Raw genomic sequence first — 18927 nt, forward strand, 5'->3', positions numbered from 1 at the left:
TAATTATCCTTGGTCAAAGTTGGCAGGCCTGGCTGGCAAAGTTAGGTTCCTAAATCCTTATTTAGGTACCTAAATAAAAGTGCCCTGATTTTCAAATGTGTGAGCAGAAGCATCTCTCATACATTTCTGCAGAAACTGTGAGTACTTAGCACTTCTGAAAACTTTAGGCAACTAAGTTTTAAAATTTTGGCCATTAATAAATAGTAATTTTATTATTTTTTTGAATACCAGTGTAGGGTGTATATAGTGCTGTATTGTAAGAAAACAACTGATATCTAAAATTCATTTCCTTCCCCAAGAAGTTGCCATCCTAAAGTCTCAAACAAATACTGTATTTTCAAACTAATACTGTAACACAGATGAGTTGTAGGAGGAATTTTGTGTACATACATTCAGGACATAAGAATTTTAAGGGGAAGAGTGGTGAGTATTGATTGGAAAGCTCTTCCAAATGTATGAAGAGCATGGAAAAAATGAATTGAAATTAGAATGGGGCAAAGAAAATAGTTAGGGGAGAGACTTGAGGTAACTGTAGGGACCAGGATGAGGTTGTAGAAGAAAATAAGGACAGAGATGCAACAGGAGCCGGACAGGTAGGGTGTTTTAAAGGTGAGAACGAAAAGCTTGAACTGAATCTGGATGCCCCAAATGACTCTCTGACATAGGTATTTTATGAAAAAAAGTTGATTAATGATGAATTTACGGAAAATAAGTCAGATACAGAGTGTGGGAGATAACGCTTGCTTAAGAAATTTTAAAAATGCTGACAATAAAAAATTTCAATGACACTGAAGCATTTAAATCCGATCAATTAACTGTTCTGAAACCATCTCTTGGGCTCACTGTATTGAGTCCTTGTTGACCACTATTGTGTTGAATAATTTGTTGGATAAGATTTATTTTCCTTTCCTGTATTCAAACTGTTTGTGAGAGATAGAATATGAAGTGATGAGAGATTCAAGTGAAATCCAGCAAGATTGCAGCAGAATGCCTAAAATTCAAGGAAGAATGACAAAACTGACTGAGGAGAGGATAAAAGTAAAGTACATAAACTAAACCCATGAGTTATGAGTTTATACTCTCTTATGCAGTGAAAACCTGTCGCTAGAGAGTGAATTACTGAGGACTGAGACATAATGTGAGGGCTGTTTCTCCTCTCCTCTGAATGCTGTTTTCTAAATATTTTTTTTAAATTAGCTTGTTTCTTTATAAATCAGTATCATCTCTATTTTGGGTGCTACCATCTCCCTTCCCTGCCCAAAATATTCTGATGGATCATCAGTTTCTCCACTCACTCTTCTCCCAATTGCTTTGTTTCTTTCTACAATAGCTACTTGGAAGAGTCTTTAGTAGTAGTATGATGAATCATGTTTATTTACAGTAGTGTGTGAAGACCAAGAATGGGGCCCCATTGTGCTAAGCAGTGTACAAACACAGAGTAGTAGACAGTTCCTGCCCTGACTGATGGATAAATCAGACCTGACACAGTTAATCCATTCACAGTCAGCATTCATCCTCTTTTAACCACTTCATTGCAGCAGACCTTAGCAGCATTCTTTAAGAATCAGTCTTTAACTTCCAACCCCTGCACTTCAACTGGGCCACACCAGCTATATAGTGCAGCACTTCATATATGTTTTTTGTGATGGAGCACTGAAAATAAAATTGGTTGTTATTGTAGAGTCACAAATAGCCAGGGTAGCAGCTAGTGCCCACTTCCAACAGTGCCTGTCCCCACCCAATCAGATGCAAACCTGATCTTGTGGTCCACGCATTCCTCACATTAAGACTTTATTACTGTAACTCATTGTAGTTAGAAACTGAGCTATGTGCTCCAGAAAACTCTCCATCTGGTACAAAATGCAGCAGGCAGGCTGCTAAGCAACACAGGTTGCCATGAGCACATCTCCCTGATGCTGTGCACTCTGCACTAGCTCCCTATTGATTACAGAGTCCAGTCCAAGGCTTTTGTTCTGAGTTTTCAAAGCCCTTTGTGGAATTGGCTCTAGCTACCTGGAAAAAACACCTTTCCCTTTCTTCTGTGACTATGGCCTTCCATGCCAGCTATACTCCTTGGGAACAATTAAATTCTTGACCAGTAGACAGAGCTTTGGCAGGAGCTGGATCTAGACAATGGAACTCACTGCCGCAAGAAATAAGAATGGCCACAAATCTTATTATGATTAGCAATAAATGCAAAAGTAATTTCTTTGACCTAGCTTTACAATAAGAAGTACTCAAAATACATCCACATCCCTTAATTTTAATGAAGCATTATATTCCTACCTGCTGAGAATAAAAACAGGACTGTTGTTGTTTTAATATTTGAGCAGTTGTCAGATATCATGATGCCCATATAAGAAGATAGATATAAATCATATACCTTGGAGTGGGAGAGGGGTAGGCGGACCACAAAACTGGAGGGATAGGGGCAAGGAGGAAAAAACACTGAAGGTGGGAAAAGCTGCTTGATTCTGGATCCACTCTGACTCCCTAGCGCTAATGTGTTCCTTGGGGGAAGGGCTGAGCAGTTTCTGAAAACCACCTTTCCTCCCTGTTCCTGCAGTGGTCCTAAGACAACTGACCACAGGAGTAGCCCCTGCTCATTGGTCCAAGCTTTGTGTCTTTGCTCTTGCAGTGCACTTTTCAGCTGTGAAAGCACATGTACTAAGTCCATAGGTGCCACCAGTGGACACCCCACATCCCAAGAAGCATGTAAACTTCAATAGCTTTAATAGTGACTTATCTCTCCTCCCAAGTTGTTTTTTCTTTGGATATCAGCATTTCCACGGTATATTTCCTGTGACACCTATTATTGATTTAAAAGTGGAGTTGATCAGCTGTAGATTTTTCCACTATTAACATAAGGTTTTAGCTAGTGAAAAATGTGTTAGAGATATCTGCTCTTATAGCTGCATTTGTTATTTTCAAAACTCCCAGGCCTGTAGTATAAATATTTTTTTCACCCCACCCCTCTCTCTTACAGTTTTGATGTAGACAATGGCACATCATCGGGACGGAGTCCCTTGGATCCCATGACGAGCCCTGGGTCAGGGCTAATTCTCCAGGCTAACTTCGTCCATAGTCAACGTAGGGAATCTTTCCTCTACCGGTCAGACAGCGACTATGACCTCTCTCCAAAGTCCATGTCCAGGAACTCTTCCATTGCCAGCGACATGTAAGTGTTTAAAAAAGAAAAAAAAATGACCCTCCCTCACCATTTTAGCTATCATTTCACACTATAACAACAAGCCAATGCAAAATGGTCTATTATATTTTTGCTACCATAAATCAGCTCTTTCAGAAATCAGACAACAATCACAAATGCTGCTGAAGTCACTACGAAGAGTTTTTTAAATCAACCTTATACTTGCTGTGTTGTTTTCTGAGTGTGAGAACATTACAAGGACATAAATACTATTTATATGCACTTAATTATTTTTGTCAATACAATTTCAAAATAACCAATAAATATGGCGTCAGACCTGCCCCTTGAACTCTGTCTCGATTATAAAATGTTTTAAAAATACTAACTCACTCACTTTCTGAATACGTTACCTTAGTGATTTTTTTAAAGAATGTATTTGACTTATTTTAATCAGTGAGGTGAGGGTTGTTAATATTTTTTTACCAGGGGTGCAACAATTATTCCTTGTACCCTGTTGTAAGCCCTGTATAGCATGGTTCCCTATGATTGTGGACAAAAGAAATGAGGGACTGGAGAACGTGTTTACTTTCCCCTCATTTCAACAGGAACAATTTCTCGCAAGCTTTACCACATGGCAGCTAAATTATGATAATCTGACCTTTTCTGAAAGGGTTTATATTTTGTTCCTAAAAAGGAAACTGTTTTGGTAGTTCAGCACGGTGGTGAGTGGGATAAACTGTTTGTAAGGAGGTATCCTCACCCTTTAAAAATACATAAATCTGTTATACTGCAATCCAATCTATTTCCAAGGTTCAAACTAAATAAATACATTTTAAAATTGCCCTTTTGAAGTATTTTTCAGGCTCTGATAGGAATGATTTAGCAGTTTCCAGAGATGGGATGACTCCATCAGAGGCAGAAAATCACCCCCACTTCCCTTAATTTTGGTGACAACATTTTAACAAGAGTCTCCTGAGGGGCCCCTCTATCTTCTCACTGCTTTTAACTTTTCTTCTGTCATGTGGATTTTCTGCCAGATAGGCTAATCCTGCAAACACTTACATACCTAAATTAATGTTACTCACATGACTAGTCCCACTGAAGTCAAATGTAAATCTTTATTTGCAGAAGACACTAAAAAACATGTAATTCTCTAACCTCTACTAATTTTTAAACTGCTAAAAATTAATAATAGCCAAATTATTTTTCACTTTTTAAATCTGCTCCAACTTTCATTGCTGAGTGTATGTTTAGGATAGAATTATAAACCCCTCAAGCAGGCGGACATGCTTGCAAAGGTCCCTTTGTGAACAAGGAAATAAAGAGTATAAAAACATCAGATCCTGATGTAAATGCTAAGATTTATTTTATAAAAAGGAATAAAAATTAACTGAACCTCATGCTTTTTTTTTTTTTTTTTTTTTAAAGTCAGCCTTCAGGATGTGTGAATTCTCATTCATTATTGTGAAATGTATTTTCCTCTGGTATTCCAGTCCTTAGGAATTTGGGACTGCTATTTTCAGCCGATGTATCTTTTTCATAGATATTAATTTGTCTATCCAATGATAGCTCTTTTCTCGTTTGCATGTCGTGGGTGAAATTCATCCCTGTGCCAAGGGGCAACACAAAGCCCATGCACCATGTAATCTCTGAGGATTTAACACTTCATAGGTCTTGTGCCACCCCTTCACCCTGTATGAACAATATGGGTAAGACCAAAGATCAGTGAGACAAAAATAGTCCAATCTTGCCTGAAAAGAATGTAAAAACACATTGTATTGACAGACAGCCAATCTGATCCAGCAATCCTTACTTCCATGAGGCCAAACTTTTTGTGTAACCTCTTGTGACAATTCTACTTCAAAAGACTTTGAGTTTAAGGTACAACATTGATCCCCAACCTACTATTAGTTGAGTCATTTCAGTTAACAATTTCCCTTAAACCCATAATCCATTTTGGCATTTCCTATAAATCCTTGTGAGATCTCAACACAGAACAATAACTTGGATGTATGACTTAACTGTTGAAACACTGAGGCCGTTCTTCTCTGTGAATATTTATATTTAGTGTTTCTTTGAAACAACATTAAACAATAAGAACAGCTGGCTAATCAGAGCTCACAAGTGGATAAATATTCCAGTGCTCCCCATCAGAACAGAGATTCTGCCTTGTGCAGAGGAGCAGCTGTTAAATGTCCCTGCTCACTATGCAGGATGGGAGCAGGCCGCCTTACCTCTGGAAAGTTAAATACCCCTCCTTGACCAAGCACTTTCTTCTGACTGCCATTCCTGGACTGTCCTGACATCATAAGTGCCTTATTTGCTGTTCGGACACTGACGTCACAAAGGCTAGAAGCAATCTGCACTCCTCCCAGAAATAGAGATCTTCACACCTTCAGTTTAGGAGGCAACACATTTCTCACTCCCCGCTGCAAGCGCCTTTCTAGTGACCTCAGTATCCAAATAAGAGATGATTGAGCCATCTGTCTGATTGGTCAGCACTCCTGAAAATCTGCTTCTGAAAGCAGAAGGCAAAGGTCATATCCCAATAAAATATACAACCAACACAATTTCCATAGAGCCCTAAAGTACACCTTGTTAAGATAAAACTCTTTAAAATTAATTTTAATTGCAAAAAAACTGAAGTGCGGGTGAGCAGTACCGTAAAGTTATATGTAGTCATTTTATATTAATGCTATGTGAAAAATTTAATGGGACACATTAATGGGATCTGAGAAGGTTTATGTGGCTGATCTGAGCACACATGATCAAATATCTGATTTCCATATTTATCATTAAACCTTAATAGACATATTTCTGATAAGTTTAATTAAATCGCAACAATGAATTAAAGAAGGAAATGAAAAAAAGGTAAAGAGAAAGAAAGGCAAATAGTAAAGAAAAAACCCAAAATATGGAAAGATCATTTACATTTGTTAGTAGTTAGCCATTCATGATATCTTTGTTATGACCCCTCAGTATTCCATGTTCACCTCAGGACAACAAATATAGGAGCAAATCATAGACAAAAATAAAAACAAGAAAAATAATGAGGAACAATGGATTTTGAGTTCCTGCTTAAATTTAACTAATGAATATTCTTCAGCGCAGCATGCATACATAAAGTTTATATTAACACAGTTATAAAATGCTGATCATACAGCAAAAAAAAGTCATGATGTTTATCATTCAGAGTTACAGGCAGTATGAGCAATGTATAACCCAAAAGTTAACATTAACACAGCAGTGATCATTGACAAAACAAAGACAACGAGAGTCCTGTAGCTCCTTAAAAACTAACAAATTTCTGTGGGCATAAGCTTTCGTGGGCTGCAACTCACTTCGTCAGATGCATGAAGTAGAAAACACAGATAAGAGGTGTACATATACATCTAAGTGTAAGAAACATAACGAAGTGGGTTGCAGCCCACGAAAGCTTATGCCCGCAGAAATTTTTTAGTTTTTAAGGTGCTACAGGACTCTTGTTGTTTTTGCTGTATACAGACTAACATGGCTACCCTCCGAAATTGACAAAACAAGATCACAAATCTTATTTTCAGGTCCATGGTGCTTGCGAATGTAATGCCAGCACAGTATCTTGATTATTTAGTCAAAGGGGAGGTCTAAGAAGACCTGGCACAGGATTCCAGAAATGCTCTAAGACAATTTAAAACAGGTAAATATGAGTAAAGAAATAATAGTAATAAAAGGAATATACTGATATATCCAAGCCTATTTTTAATCCTCTTTGTTTTGCAAAATGTGTCAATTATGATATGCTTATTGCCAATCTTTTCTTGCAAGAAGTCATAAACCCAGTTGGTCTCTTGGTTTTAAATCAAATCTCTCCTTCGTCATGGTTGTGAGATTTTGCTGAATTATTGTGAGCTTCCATATTGTGCTCTTATTCTTACCATTTTCTGAGCCCCAAACAAATTACAGATGAAGACTTGCATGGCAAAGCTTGCTTGCTTGACTACTTTTTTTACACTGAATAGCCAATCAAAGAACGTAGCAAATTCAACATGGAATTCCAAATTCCAGTTTGCTTTTAGGTGACATTCAGTGTGTTGACTTTTGATCTGTGAAGCTCAGATACCTCTGAGATGACTCTCATCCTATGGATCCTCCTAATAGTTGAGGACAAATGTGGGCATTTTTCCTCAGTTTTCCTAAATTTTAATGGCTGGGGCCAATGCAGAGCCACATTCAGAAGGATTCTGACAAAATCAGTTGGATTTATGAGTCTTTAAGGTGAGCAGCTCTAGCTCAAGGAAAATGGAAACCCTGACAAACCTGTAAGCTCCCCCCAGCAAAAAAAATGCATTGGTTTTTCCCCTGAAGGAAAAAGGGAAAGGGAAAAAAAGTGAATCAGAGTGGGAATAAATACAAACCTCTAACACTAGCATCTAGCATCATAAAAGTCAAGAAATTAAACATGCAAAGTCTGGAAATTCCAAAAGTGAAGGTAACAATTGTTACCATATTGTTTACTTTGCCATTTTGCAATTTATTTATATTCTTGCCCATTGTCAAGTTTTTTATAGGCATCACAACAAATGAGAATTTGAAGGAGGGATTTGAAGGAGAGTGATTAGGTAACTTTGTGGATGTTTTCGGGGAGCTCCTCTGAAGTATTCTGGTGAAATATAAACATTAATGTTTGTGTCTGTGTTGTTAATGTATATCACAAAATATATAGACTATGCCTCTTAACCATATTAAATTATAGGAGAAACTCCCTGGAACTCATTGTCTCATGAGTGCTTTATTTCTCAACGTCAGTGCATTAACTCTAGCTTTATGTAATTCATGAAATGTACATATGTAGTTGGAGGAAAGAATGAGACAGTATTGGTCAGCATGATGGGCAGTGATCTCAGCACACCAGCATGGGCGGCGCGTGCTACCTCTCTTTGAGGAGGCTAGCCCCCTGTTCCAATCCATCTGCCCGAGGCCCCATCCCCCACTCCACCCCTTCCAGTCCCCGCTCTTCCCAGCTGGCCCACCAGAGCATCCCTGAACCCCAGCCAGTGCCCAGAGCATCCTTGGCACCTGAGCAGTCCTGAACCCGGGCCACCCAGAGGAGCTCTGAACGGCAGGGAGGGGGGTGGAGTGAAGGAGTGAAGAGGTGGAGCTGCCATGGCCCTGGCCATCTGACGGCAAGTTGGCGGTGGCTGCACCGGGGGAGGCTTATTATACCGCTGCCCATACACACGAGCAGCCTAACCATTGTCACGTTTTTTACAGGCATCACAGCAAATGAGTATTTTAAGGAGGGATTTGAAGGAGAATGATGAGGTAACTTTGTGGATGTTTACGGGGACCGCCTCCGAAGTATGAGTGGCAGCCTGGGAGAAAGAACAAAGATGCTTGTTTGAAAATTTACCAAATGGGTGATGGAGGCTGGCATTACTGGCCAGTTGGAAGAGGGCATCAGCATTTTAATACTTAATGAGAGATGAAAGGCACAACAGCAAACTGTCACAATGTGGAGGAAAGATAGGAAGAACAGGAATAGATCTATATGGGTGCATCAAAAGCTCTTAAAAATCAAAAGGAAAACCATGCAGAAAGAGGAAACCAAGGCAGATTGATAAGAATGAGTATAGAAGAATAGCACAAGCATGTAGGAGAAGATCAGAAAGGTTAAGGGACATAAAAAGCAATAAGAAGTGGTTCTATAAATACACTAGAAGTAAGAACATAATGAAGGAATGTGTAGTTCCATTACTTAATGGGGAAGGAGAGCAAATAATGGATGAGACATAGAAGGCTAAAGAGTTTAATGCATTTTTTAATTCACTCTTCACTAAAAAAGTTAATTGTGACCAGGTGCTTAACACAATTAATATTAACAACAAGGGAGAAGGATTTCAGGTCAGAACAGAAAAATAACAGGGTAAAGAATGTTTAGATAATTTAGATATATTCAACTCATAACAGCCTGATGAAATTCACCCATAGTACCTATAAGAACTAGATGAAGAAATCTGTGAGTCATTACCAATTATCTTTGAGATCTTGTGGAGGACGGGCAAAGTATAAGATTAGTGGAGAAGGGCAAACATAGTCCCTAGCTTCAAAAAGGGGTAAAAGGAAGAGCTGGGGAATTATAGACCAGTCACCCTAACTTTGATACTGAACAAAGATGCTGGAACAATTATTAAACAACTATCTTGTTCAAACCTGGAGGCTAAGAAGGTGATAAGTAATAGCCAACATGGATTTGTCAAGAACAGATTATCCCAAACCAACCTCATGCCCTTCTTTGACAGGGTAACTGGCCTAGAGGATAGGGGGAAGCAATAAGTGTGATTTATCTGGATTTTAGTAAGGTTGTTGATACTGTTCCATGTGACATTCTCATAAGCAAACAATGAGAAATGTGGTCTAAATGAAATTACTGTAAGGTGATAGGTCTTTCAAGCAGTTTGCATTCTCAAAAAGTAGTTTTCAATGACTCGCTGTCAAACTGGGAAGACATATCAAGTGAGTCTTGCAGGGGACTATCTTGGATTTGATATGATTCAATATTTTCATTAATGATTTGGATTATGGAGCAGAGAGTGTGCTTATAAAATATGTGAATGATACCAAGCTGGGAGGGGCTGCAAGCACTTTGGAGGAAAGGAGTAGAATTCAAAACAACCTTGACAAATTGGAGAGTTGGTCTGAAATCAATAAGATTACATTCAATAAAGATAGGTGCAAAGTACATAGGAAGGAAAAATCAAATGCACAAATTCAAAATTGGGAATAACTGTATAGGCAGCAGTATTGCAGTAAAGAATCTGGGAGTCATAATGGATCACAAATTGAATGAGTGTGATGCTATTGCAAAAAAGATTACTGTCATTCTGGGGTTTATTAACAGAAGTGTCATATATAAGACATAGGAGATAATTGTTCTACTCTACTCAGCACTGGTGAGACCTCTGCTGGAGTATTGTGTCCAGTTTAGGTACCATATTTGAGAAAGATGTGAACAAATTGGAAAGAGTCAAGAGGAGAGGAAGAAAAATGACAAAGGATTTGAAAAACATGACCTATGAGGAAATATTTAAAAAGTGAGCATGTTTAGTTTACAGAAGAGAAGGCTGATTGTAGGTGGCACGTTCAATGAGTTTAGAGATAAAAGGGAGCTGGGTTGGTAGTTGGAATCAAATAGGGTCAAGAGGCTGTTTTTAAGATGGGAGACACTAAAGCATGCTTGTGTTGTGATGGGAAAGAGCCAGAGGGGAGTAAAAGAAAGGCAAAGAGTAATGGGGGGATGAGAGTGGGCACAAGGGAGATCAGGAGATGGGATAGAATAGGATGGGATGAAGTTACTGGTGCAAGCGGAGCAGTTAAAGGAGGAGAGCAGTCAAGAAACTTCTGTGTCTGTGATGGGAGAAGGATGAGAGAGTTGTGGGAGGAGAAGACAAACTGAGGGGACAGAGAAGGTCACCTCATATTTTGTCAATTCTCTTTGAAGAAATTCATGAGGTCCTATGTGGAGAGAGCAGTGGAGGCAGTAGGAGGGGATCAGGGCTGGTTCCAGGAGTGGGTGAGCAGCAAGTTCCAGGGGCTACTGTAGCAGTGTGCCTCTTAATTTATTTGGTTTTTTTCCTCTACTCTGATTGGCTAGCCATTTTTGCTCCTCTGATGGATGGCTTTTTTTGTTTTTTTTGTTCATTGCTCTGGTGATTGACCAGCTGAGTTGGGTTTGTTTTGTTTTTTAAAACTTTGCTCTGTGTATGTAGGTGTGTGTATGTGTGTGAGAGAGAGAAAATAGTTTCCACTTTGGCTGGCAGAATGGGTAGGGCCACTCCTGGAGGGGAGGGTTTGAAATGTATCAAAAGTGGCAGAAAGACAACTGGAATTGTGGGCAGTGGATTCAGTTATGCTGTAGAAGTAGAATTGTTTAGGAAGATGGCTTCAAGATTTTAATTATTGGATGTTGCTGTAATGTAAATTCAGTTATGACCTGAATTCTTCTGCTTCCGTTTCTTCTTCTTCCCCTTTTCCCAGCTAGCTGCAGTTGGGTCACGCAATCAGTTTTTTCCAAGCTTGCTCATCCAACACTTGTTCCATGTTTGCTCTCTCCTCTAGCACACAGTCTATCCACCATTTTCTTGTCTGTCCTCTTGTTCCTCACCCATGAACTTAAGTCTCAGATGCTTCCCTAACAAGATTCCCTTCACCCACCTTTCAGACATGCCCATAACATCTCTGCCCCCTCTCTTCGATCTTGTCTTTGATACTGTAGACCTTGTCTCTCTGGCCACTTATGTCTCTGGTCCACACAGAAAAGCTGGCCTTATCATGGTTTTGTATAATTGTCCCTTAAGTAGTGTGGGCATCTGTTAATTGACTTATCTTGTGCCAGACTTCTCCCAGGCTCAGCAGCCTGGCTTGCAGTTCTCTGTTGATTTCTCCATTTGCCACTAACCAGCCACCAAAGTACTTAAATGTAGAAACCTGATTTAGGTGCTGGCCCTCAATGTTGATATTCATCGGTCTCGGTTCTATGCAACTCACCCACATGACTTCAGTCTTTTCTTTACTCATTTTGTGGCCACAGTTTGTTAGTTCCCTACTCCAAGCATCAATTGCCTGAACCAAAGCTTTCCCACCATCGTCCATTAGCACAATATCATCTGCATAGATCAAATTTATATCACTTTCCATTTGGATTTGCTTACTTATGAAGTCCATTACAGCTATGAATAGTAATGGATTAAGCAGTGATCCCTGGTGGAGCCCAACCATCAACTTGAAAACAATCATTACACCACATGGGTTTTTCATAGAACCATGTGATGGGGTATACAAATCCCACATTGGACAACGAAAGGTTAAGAAGCTGCTCCATCCCACCACACCTGAAAGACATACACTGGCTGGTGGAGGAGTTAAAAGGAAAGTAGAACAGCTCACTTGTGGGCAGACCAGCGAAAAGAAAAGACCGTCAACCCTCTGTTCTTGAGGAAAGGGAAGGCAGGAACTTCCCCAACCACCATTGCCTGAAGGTTCCTCTCCGAGGGAAAGGAGGGCCCAGTCCTGATACACTCTGAGAGGGAGTAATTCCTTGCTCTCTCTCTTACTACTTCCATTTATTTGTGTTAACTCCCTTGCTTTTTGTTTATGGACTATCTTGAAAAGGGGAGAGGCTTTGAAGTGACCTGGCCGGAGAGCCAAGTCACAGGAAGAGGTGGGCCACTGCAGCAACCAGTGGAGAGAGAGATGCCGTGCCCAGCCATTAAGTGGTGCCAGTGGTGAACTGAACCCTTCACAAACCACCATACTAATCCATCACCATCTGGACAAGGTCCTCTGGTACCCCATCGAGTCATCCCAGAGGCACCAGCATTCACCTAGAAACTTTGTTGAATGATTTCTTCAAAGAGAGAAGAATCCACTTGGCAGTATCATTTTTAACTTGGCAGTTCGGTGATTCACCTATTTGAATTTGGAAGCAGCAATTAAGCACCCGTGGCCTCCTTTCATATCAGGACCTGGGATGTGAGGCGACAGACATGTTCTTGTAGAGCTGGCCAAGTTGTGTTCTATATGCCTTTCCATTGCTCCTCAGAATCATTCAAAAGCTAGGAAACAGAAAGCAACAGTGATACTCTTTATGTATTCTGACTGAAGATGGGGCTCACAGTACTCATTGACCTACTGGTGGACCTCCCAACATTTCTAATTCATAAAGAATCTCTGATAGTACAAAGACCAATTCTTTATCCAGGACCAATTCTCCATTCAGATTAAAAAATGGATAGTCAGATTATGTGATTAACACTTTCTAGGATCCTAGAAAGAAGTCAACAAACAGAACCTATTCTACTAGCTGGTGCAAGGTCCATGTTTTAACTACCACATTAAAGAGATTGGAGAATAGCACTGAGTTCCTTCAGGCCTTAATGTAGCTGTAGAAGAGTGTCCATGCTGCAGAGTCTCATGTTCTCAATTTCCACAAATCTTGACATTAAGTGCTTTCTTAGAGAGACTATCCTTGTTCCACCTCCACAAGATCCTCATCCTGGTCCTTACACTATTCACCCAATTGAACCCCTATTGGCGCTGTCACTATACTTTCTGTCCATTAAAGTGATCTTCTCAATAGCTATTTATCTCCACCAATTGAGCTTTTACTTTCTCAAGTGAGACCCAGAGTTCTATCTTTGGTTCAGAGAGAAAATCCTCACAAACTTGGAAACAAAAGGGTCTTTATGTCATCTGACAGAGATGGAAAATGATATCCAAACATTCGGGTTTCTTTTTTCGATAATAACTATCCCTATGTTCCACAGTAGGAGAAAATGTTGTGGCTTTTCCCCCCGAAAATATAGTTTACACAGTCTGTAACTTAGGCAAGTAGAAAGGAATTATCCTTGTTATAAAAGTTGACTGAGTGGAGAGAACTTCAGGTGGCGGGGCTTTTCCCCCACTGCCTGTAATTGACTGCCCTGAAGCTGCAAACTGGCTGAAATACCCATTGTAGTGGAACTATGGATCTTATTACTCAAGGAAAGGACATTTTCAAGTAAACACAGATACATTTTCTTAATCCTGCACTTTTTGTTCAGGTAGAACTTGCATTGAGTGCAATTTTAAGTCCATGAAGGGAATGCTCCTTGAAGCTTAGTGACAGCTAAAAGTGGGCTAACCAGTTGAGCTACTATATAAGCATCATCTGGCCCTTTACTGTTAAAAAATAATCATGTATTAAAACATATATTGTTTTCAAGAACAGAAAGCCAAATTACCCGTGATACAGCCTATACTCATCCTTCTGAGCCAGAAAGAACTTGAAATCTGACTCTTATAATAATACACTGCAATACATATGATGTCAATTCTCAGGCTATGCAACAAAAGCATTTTCCTTAAAGATAATCTGCAAAAAGTTTTCAATTTTAAAGTTATTTGTAAGATTCAAAGAGAGGGAAAAAAACCATATAGTTATTTTAAAAAATTGAATTAGCACTATATTTTAACAAAATTGGAAATGCCTATTGGCTAGGAATTTGGACTTCAGATTTCCTGATTCTTCTCTCACATTGAGTGACATAACTATGTACAAAAGATTAAAAGAACCATTCCATTCTGAGTCTCAAGTTTCACTCCCACATAACTACTGTATGATCTTTTGATCCACAATATTTTCTATTTTGTTTGAACTCAGAAGTGAGGTTTTTTCCTGGAGAATTTCAGTAAAATAGGGACATATTTTATTTATTCAAGCAAGAGGAAAGTATTTATATGCTCTTAGGAAAAAGATGCAACACAGTTTTTTGTTTTAAGATTTTATCTTTAAATTGGATACGCCTTTACGCTTCAAACTTGCCCTAGACTTTGACCTCAATGAATATAGTACCATACTTCAAAGAAGTCCTTTTAACCCATTTAAAAAAAATTATAAGCAAAGAATAACAGAAAACTTAACTAAAATTAAGACCAGTGCCTGAGTACTCTGCCATTGCCAATTGCTTGCAATATTTTACAGAAATTCACATGGTGTCAAAGGCAAAGAACTCACTATATCCCTTTTTCAAACAGGTTTGTGAAATAAGGTTGAGTTAATTTCCTTTGTTGACCATGCAGTCAGTCAGTTTTTGAGTAAGAAAACGGTGTGTTTCTTTATGACGACAGTATATTTTTCATGCATTTTAATCCCAGATTCTTGGTCACTTGCCTTCACAGTGCCATACAAAGCTAGATTTTTTTTTTAATGACATATAAGTAGAAGTGATTTTATATCCTTAAAAAATGCAGAACCATTACTGGTAGTATTGCTTAACTCCAAAACATTTGTTTTCCAAATAGAATTCTTTGCTGAAAAACACAGTACTTCTTCCTTTAATAGGTGTCTGTTTTTCTTTTGTTATTCCCTGTTGAAATAGTAAATGTTTAAAACAAGTTACTCACTAATGCTATACTCAGCAAAGGAAGCTGAGTTCCCAAACCTTCTCTTTAGATGAAACTAATGCTGTTTCAGGAAGCATGTTACAATAAAAAAGATTCTGAAATGAGAGTTGAATTAATCATAACAGTCATCTCCTGGCTTGCCACATAGCTCCTGCTAATGCGATAATGGGAGTTGCATGTGTGTGCACAGTCCCAGGGTGGAGCAGTGTGGAGAGAGACCTCTTAAAATTGAAATCTTAATGCTGACTGGGAAACATCTTTGTCCAGTTTCCAGCTCAGTGGTCACCTGATATGTACAGGGATTGAGTTAACTTCACAATCAATCCAGAAGGAACATTAGGTCATTTCATCCCTCAGCTTCTTGCTTGCTTGCACCGGAGATAGTTTTGTATTAATCCTGGAATTCATTCTCTAAAAGATGAAAAGTGTGAAATGGTATCTCCTTTGGCTTGTTTCCTTTGACTATGTCTGTTTTATATTCATGTACTTTTCTTGAATACTAGGGTTAAGGAAATGGTTAAAAAAGAGGGAAAAAAGAGCCTACGTGAATTAAATTTTGTACATATCTTCTATCTTGCCCCAAAGCACTGAGAGTTCAGCTGAATTAGAATTGTGAAGCCAGCTCCTAAATCCAACACTCAGTTGGGTCATTCCTCAAGTGCAGATGGCATGAGAACGCCAGGCACATGGGGAAGCCAGCCCTTCTTCCTACTCTATATCCTTTGAGCTCATGCTCTGCTGGAATGGCATTATAATGTGATAATGCAGTTTACATTGTGATATCATAGAGCAGCTTGGACTCAGATTCCAGGTTTGTCTATCATTGTAGCTAGAACCTGATCCTGAATAGTCAATATTTTTCAGAATCTCTTGACCATGCAGATCATACATGTATAGTTCTTTCCAAAGACTTCATCAAATCCTATAGGGCTTTAACAGGGCAGACATCACAAAGTCTAGGCATGGGGAACTCAAGCAATGTTACTTCACATACAGTACTCATGGGTTTCATTCATGCTACTATTATGATCTGGAGTATGTGCACAACAAAAATATAGGACTTACAGACTGCCTTCTCTAACTCTGCATCCATAGGTTTCATACCATGTCTGAACCAGCCTCGTAAAGGAAGGTGGGCGGATGTCATGTTGAATCCAAATATAGAAGTATACACCGAGGATAGGGTTGTAATAGAGTTGTTGGGTTTTTTTGGTTCATCCTGAAGACCGTAATACTGTTTAGTAGTGGCCTTTCATATATTGTGCATTTTTTGTGTCTAAACAGTGTAAACTCAGAGTCCAAGCATATATATGGGGAAAATTACATTTTTCCCTGTATTTTGTTGTTTGATAAATATTAATGCATGAAATATATGCTGAAATATATCTTAAAGTGATATGCAGCATTTAAAAAATGGGCCAATTTCATCAGCCTTTCACCCCATTTATCCAACAGCCTAAGTTCCCAGCGCCATAGACAGTCAGAGGATGCCAGTTACCCAGAGTTCCCCAGGGTTGAGAACATTGAACACAGTCTTTTCAAAGCCTACTGCCTGGGTCCACCCTTTTAAAAAAGCTATCTTCCAATCATAGAGCACCATGAAGAGAATACTAGCCGACTTTACCGAATGATTGGCATTCCCATCCAGTACAAATCCTAGGGAGATAGCTGGATGTTTCAGTTGTATACCAGTATAATACTCTACTTTAAAGAGATACAGAATTTCAAGATGATTTTAATGTATTATCTGACCATATATTGTATAAATTGTGAAAATTAATCAGTTCTGTGGGATTTTAACTGGATACATTAGAACCCACATTTCCAAACTCACCTGTTTGTACCCACATATTTGAAAATGTTGGCCAATACTGTTTCTTACTATATTTTTTCTTATGTGTGCATTTCAATCACTGAGGGAAGTCAGTTGTGATTACCTTCAAAGTTCCATCCCCCATGCTGTTCACTGTCTGCGTGAGACCTCATGGCATGATCCTATCTAAACAAGGGATTGAATACAATGATACATAATTGTATTGCTCCTGCCTTTTGGACGCTATTATTTTGATTTTCTACCCTGGATTGCTATCCAGATGCTCCATATCTGCCTTGTTCTTACTCTGTGGAAGGCGGGTAAGAGGAACAGGGCATCATGAAGAAGCTCTCTTCCTTTGCCTCCCTACTTCTTGAGGTGGCACATTAAAATGTAGAGAGCCTTTTTTTTTATTTTTGATCAAGCTCTGTCCATGGTAAGCTATGTAGTTATAAAGACATCCCCTACATCTGCACAATATGTGTAGACTTTGCTTTGATTTATCCTGTAATGCCCTTGCTACAGTAATGCATGCTTTTAAGAGTGTGCGGGTGATGTCATTCCCTTTTAGGCTACGTCTATGCTACAAGATTGGAGTGTGATTCCCAGATCATGTAGACATGATAGCTTTCATATGAGCTAGCACTCTAAACGTTGTAGTGTAGCCCCATAGTACAGGCAACGATGGCACGGGCTAGCTGCCCTGAGTATCTACCCATGGCGCTCAAGCAGGTTTGTATTGAGACTGCTAGCTTGTGCTGCAGCTGCCTGTGGTCTGTGGCTATGCTACTATTTTTAGCATACTACCTAAAATGAGGGCTGCACAAGCATGTCTGTGGGATCTGGGAATCACACCACTAGCTCATAGTCTAGATGTACCCTTACATAGGGCTTTCAGCATGAATTCTCCACTACTTGAAACTGTACACAGTACAGGAGCCGGTCTGCTCACAGGATTGAGCTGTCATCACTGTATATTATGCCCATCTTGTGTTCTTTATGTTATCTGTCTGTAAAATGATTAATTGATTTTATTCTGGCCTCTTGGTGGTAATAGCCTTTAATGAAGAGGGAGCTCATTCATGACCCTCCCCATGAGCTTCATCCTGGCTGGCTCACACTCACATTTCAAGGATATTACTTTTTAACTTTAGCTTCTGCTGTGGTGGTCCCAAAGATGTAGGACTCTCGCCATTTAAACATCTGCCTTGACCTATCTCACACCACTATAAAAATAATCTGAAAACACTATTTTTTTCAGTTATACTCTGTCAGTCCTGTAGGAATCCAATTTTCTTATGCCCATTTTGTGAAACAATTCTACGTTACTTGGCTTTATATAAGAGTTTGTCTGGTTTTTTTTCTGTTTTATTATGTCTGTAATTATTCTATATTATAGTAGGGTGGCAGTGCCAGTATAGTTACGGGTGAGTAACAACTTCTGTTTAAAGATTGACCACTCTAAGTCCTTTAAAATCAACAGGCTTAGTTGGATTCCTTTGAAGTTTGGTGTGCCTCAGTAGAGTGCAGGGTAGGGTTTAGTGACCCAACTTTGCGGTCATTTGACGAAGGGGCTGCAAAGATATAACCTCTTCCCCCCCCCTCCCCGCCCCCCCCCCTAGCCATTTTTCAAAAAGTTTCTGGACATTTTTTATTTGCCCAGAGCTAGAGATCAAACTATTGACATTGATCAAAATGGTTTCAGTCTGTTAAGTTTTACCCAACACAGTGCATGGCACCCACTAAATCTTTGGGGAACCCAAACTGAAAATAGTATTTAAGAAAATGTACATTGTTTACATTTTTTCTGCACCAATAAAGAGAAATGGCTAGAGGGTTCCCACTCCCACCATTGTATATGCTTTAAAGCTCGACTCTTCTAAGTGCTTTAACATCTGAATGGTTATTTAGATTGCTTCGAAATTTGGTGTGCCTAACATAGGTATACCTAACACACAGACTGCTCCTGGAGTGCAATCTAAATAATTCCATTAACTATTGGCAGCTCCAGAGGAATAGAGAGAAAGTGGCATGGACAACATTTTTT

The 18927-nt window shown here is 39.2% G+C and overlaps 1 protein-coding gene across 3 annotated transcripts in view; it reads left to right on the forward strand.

Annotated features, from left to right (window-relative positions):
• The window catches only part of PDE4D (phosphodiesterase 4D), a 584878-nt gene that overhangs the window by 408079 nt on the left and 157872 nt on the right, over window positions 1–18927 (forward strand). For all 3 annotated transcript variants that reach the window (XM_067569281.1, XM_067569283.1, XM_067569282.1), the window contains exon 2: window positions 2987–3178. In XM_067569281.1, the coding sequence (XP_067425382.1) occupies window positions 2987–3178 (192 nt within the window). The remainder of the gene's footprint in view (window positions 1–2986; window positions 3179–18927) is intronic.

This window comes from Emydura macquarii, unplaced genomic scaffold (assembly GCF_026122565.2).
Source record: "Emydura macquarii macquarii isolate MOO-44397 ecotype Brisbane River unplaced genomic scaffold, CSIRO-AGI_Emac_v2 contig_2897, whole genome shotgun sequence".
NCBI lineage: Eukaryota > Metazoa > Chordata > Testudines > Chelidae > Emydura > Emydura macquarii.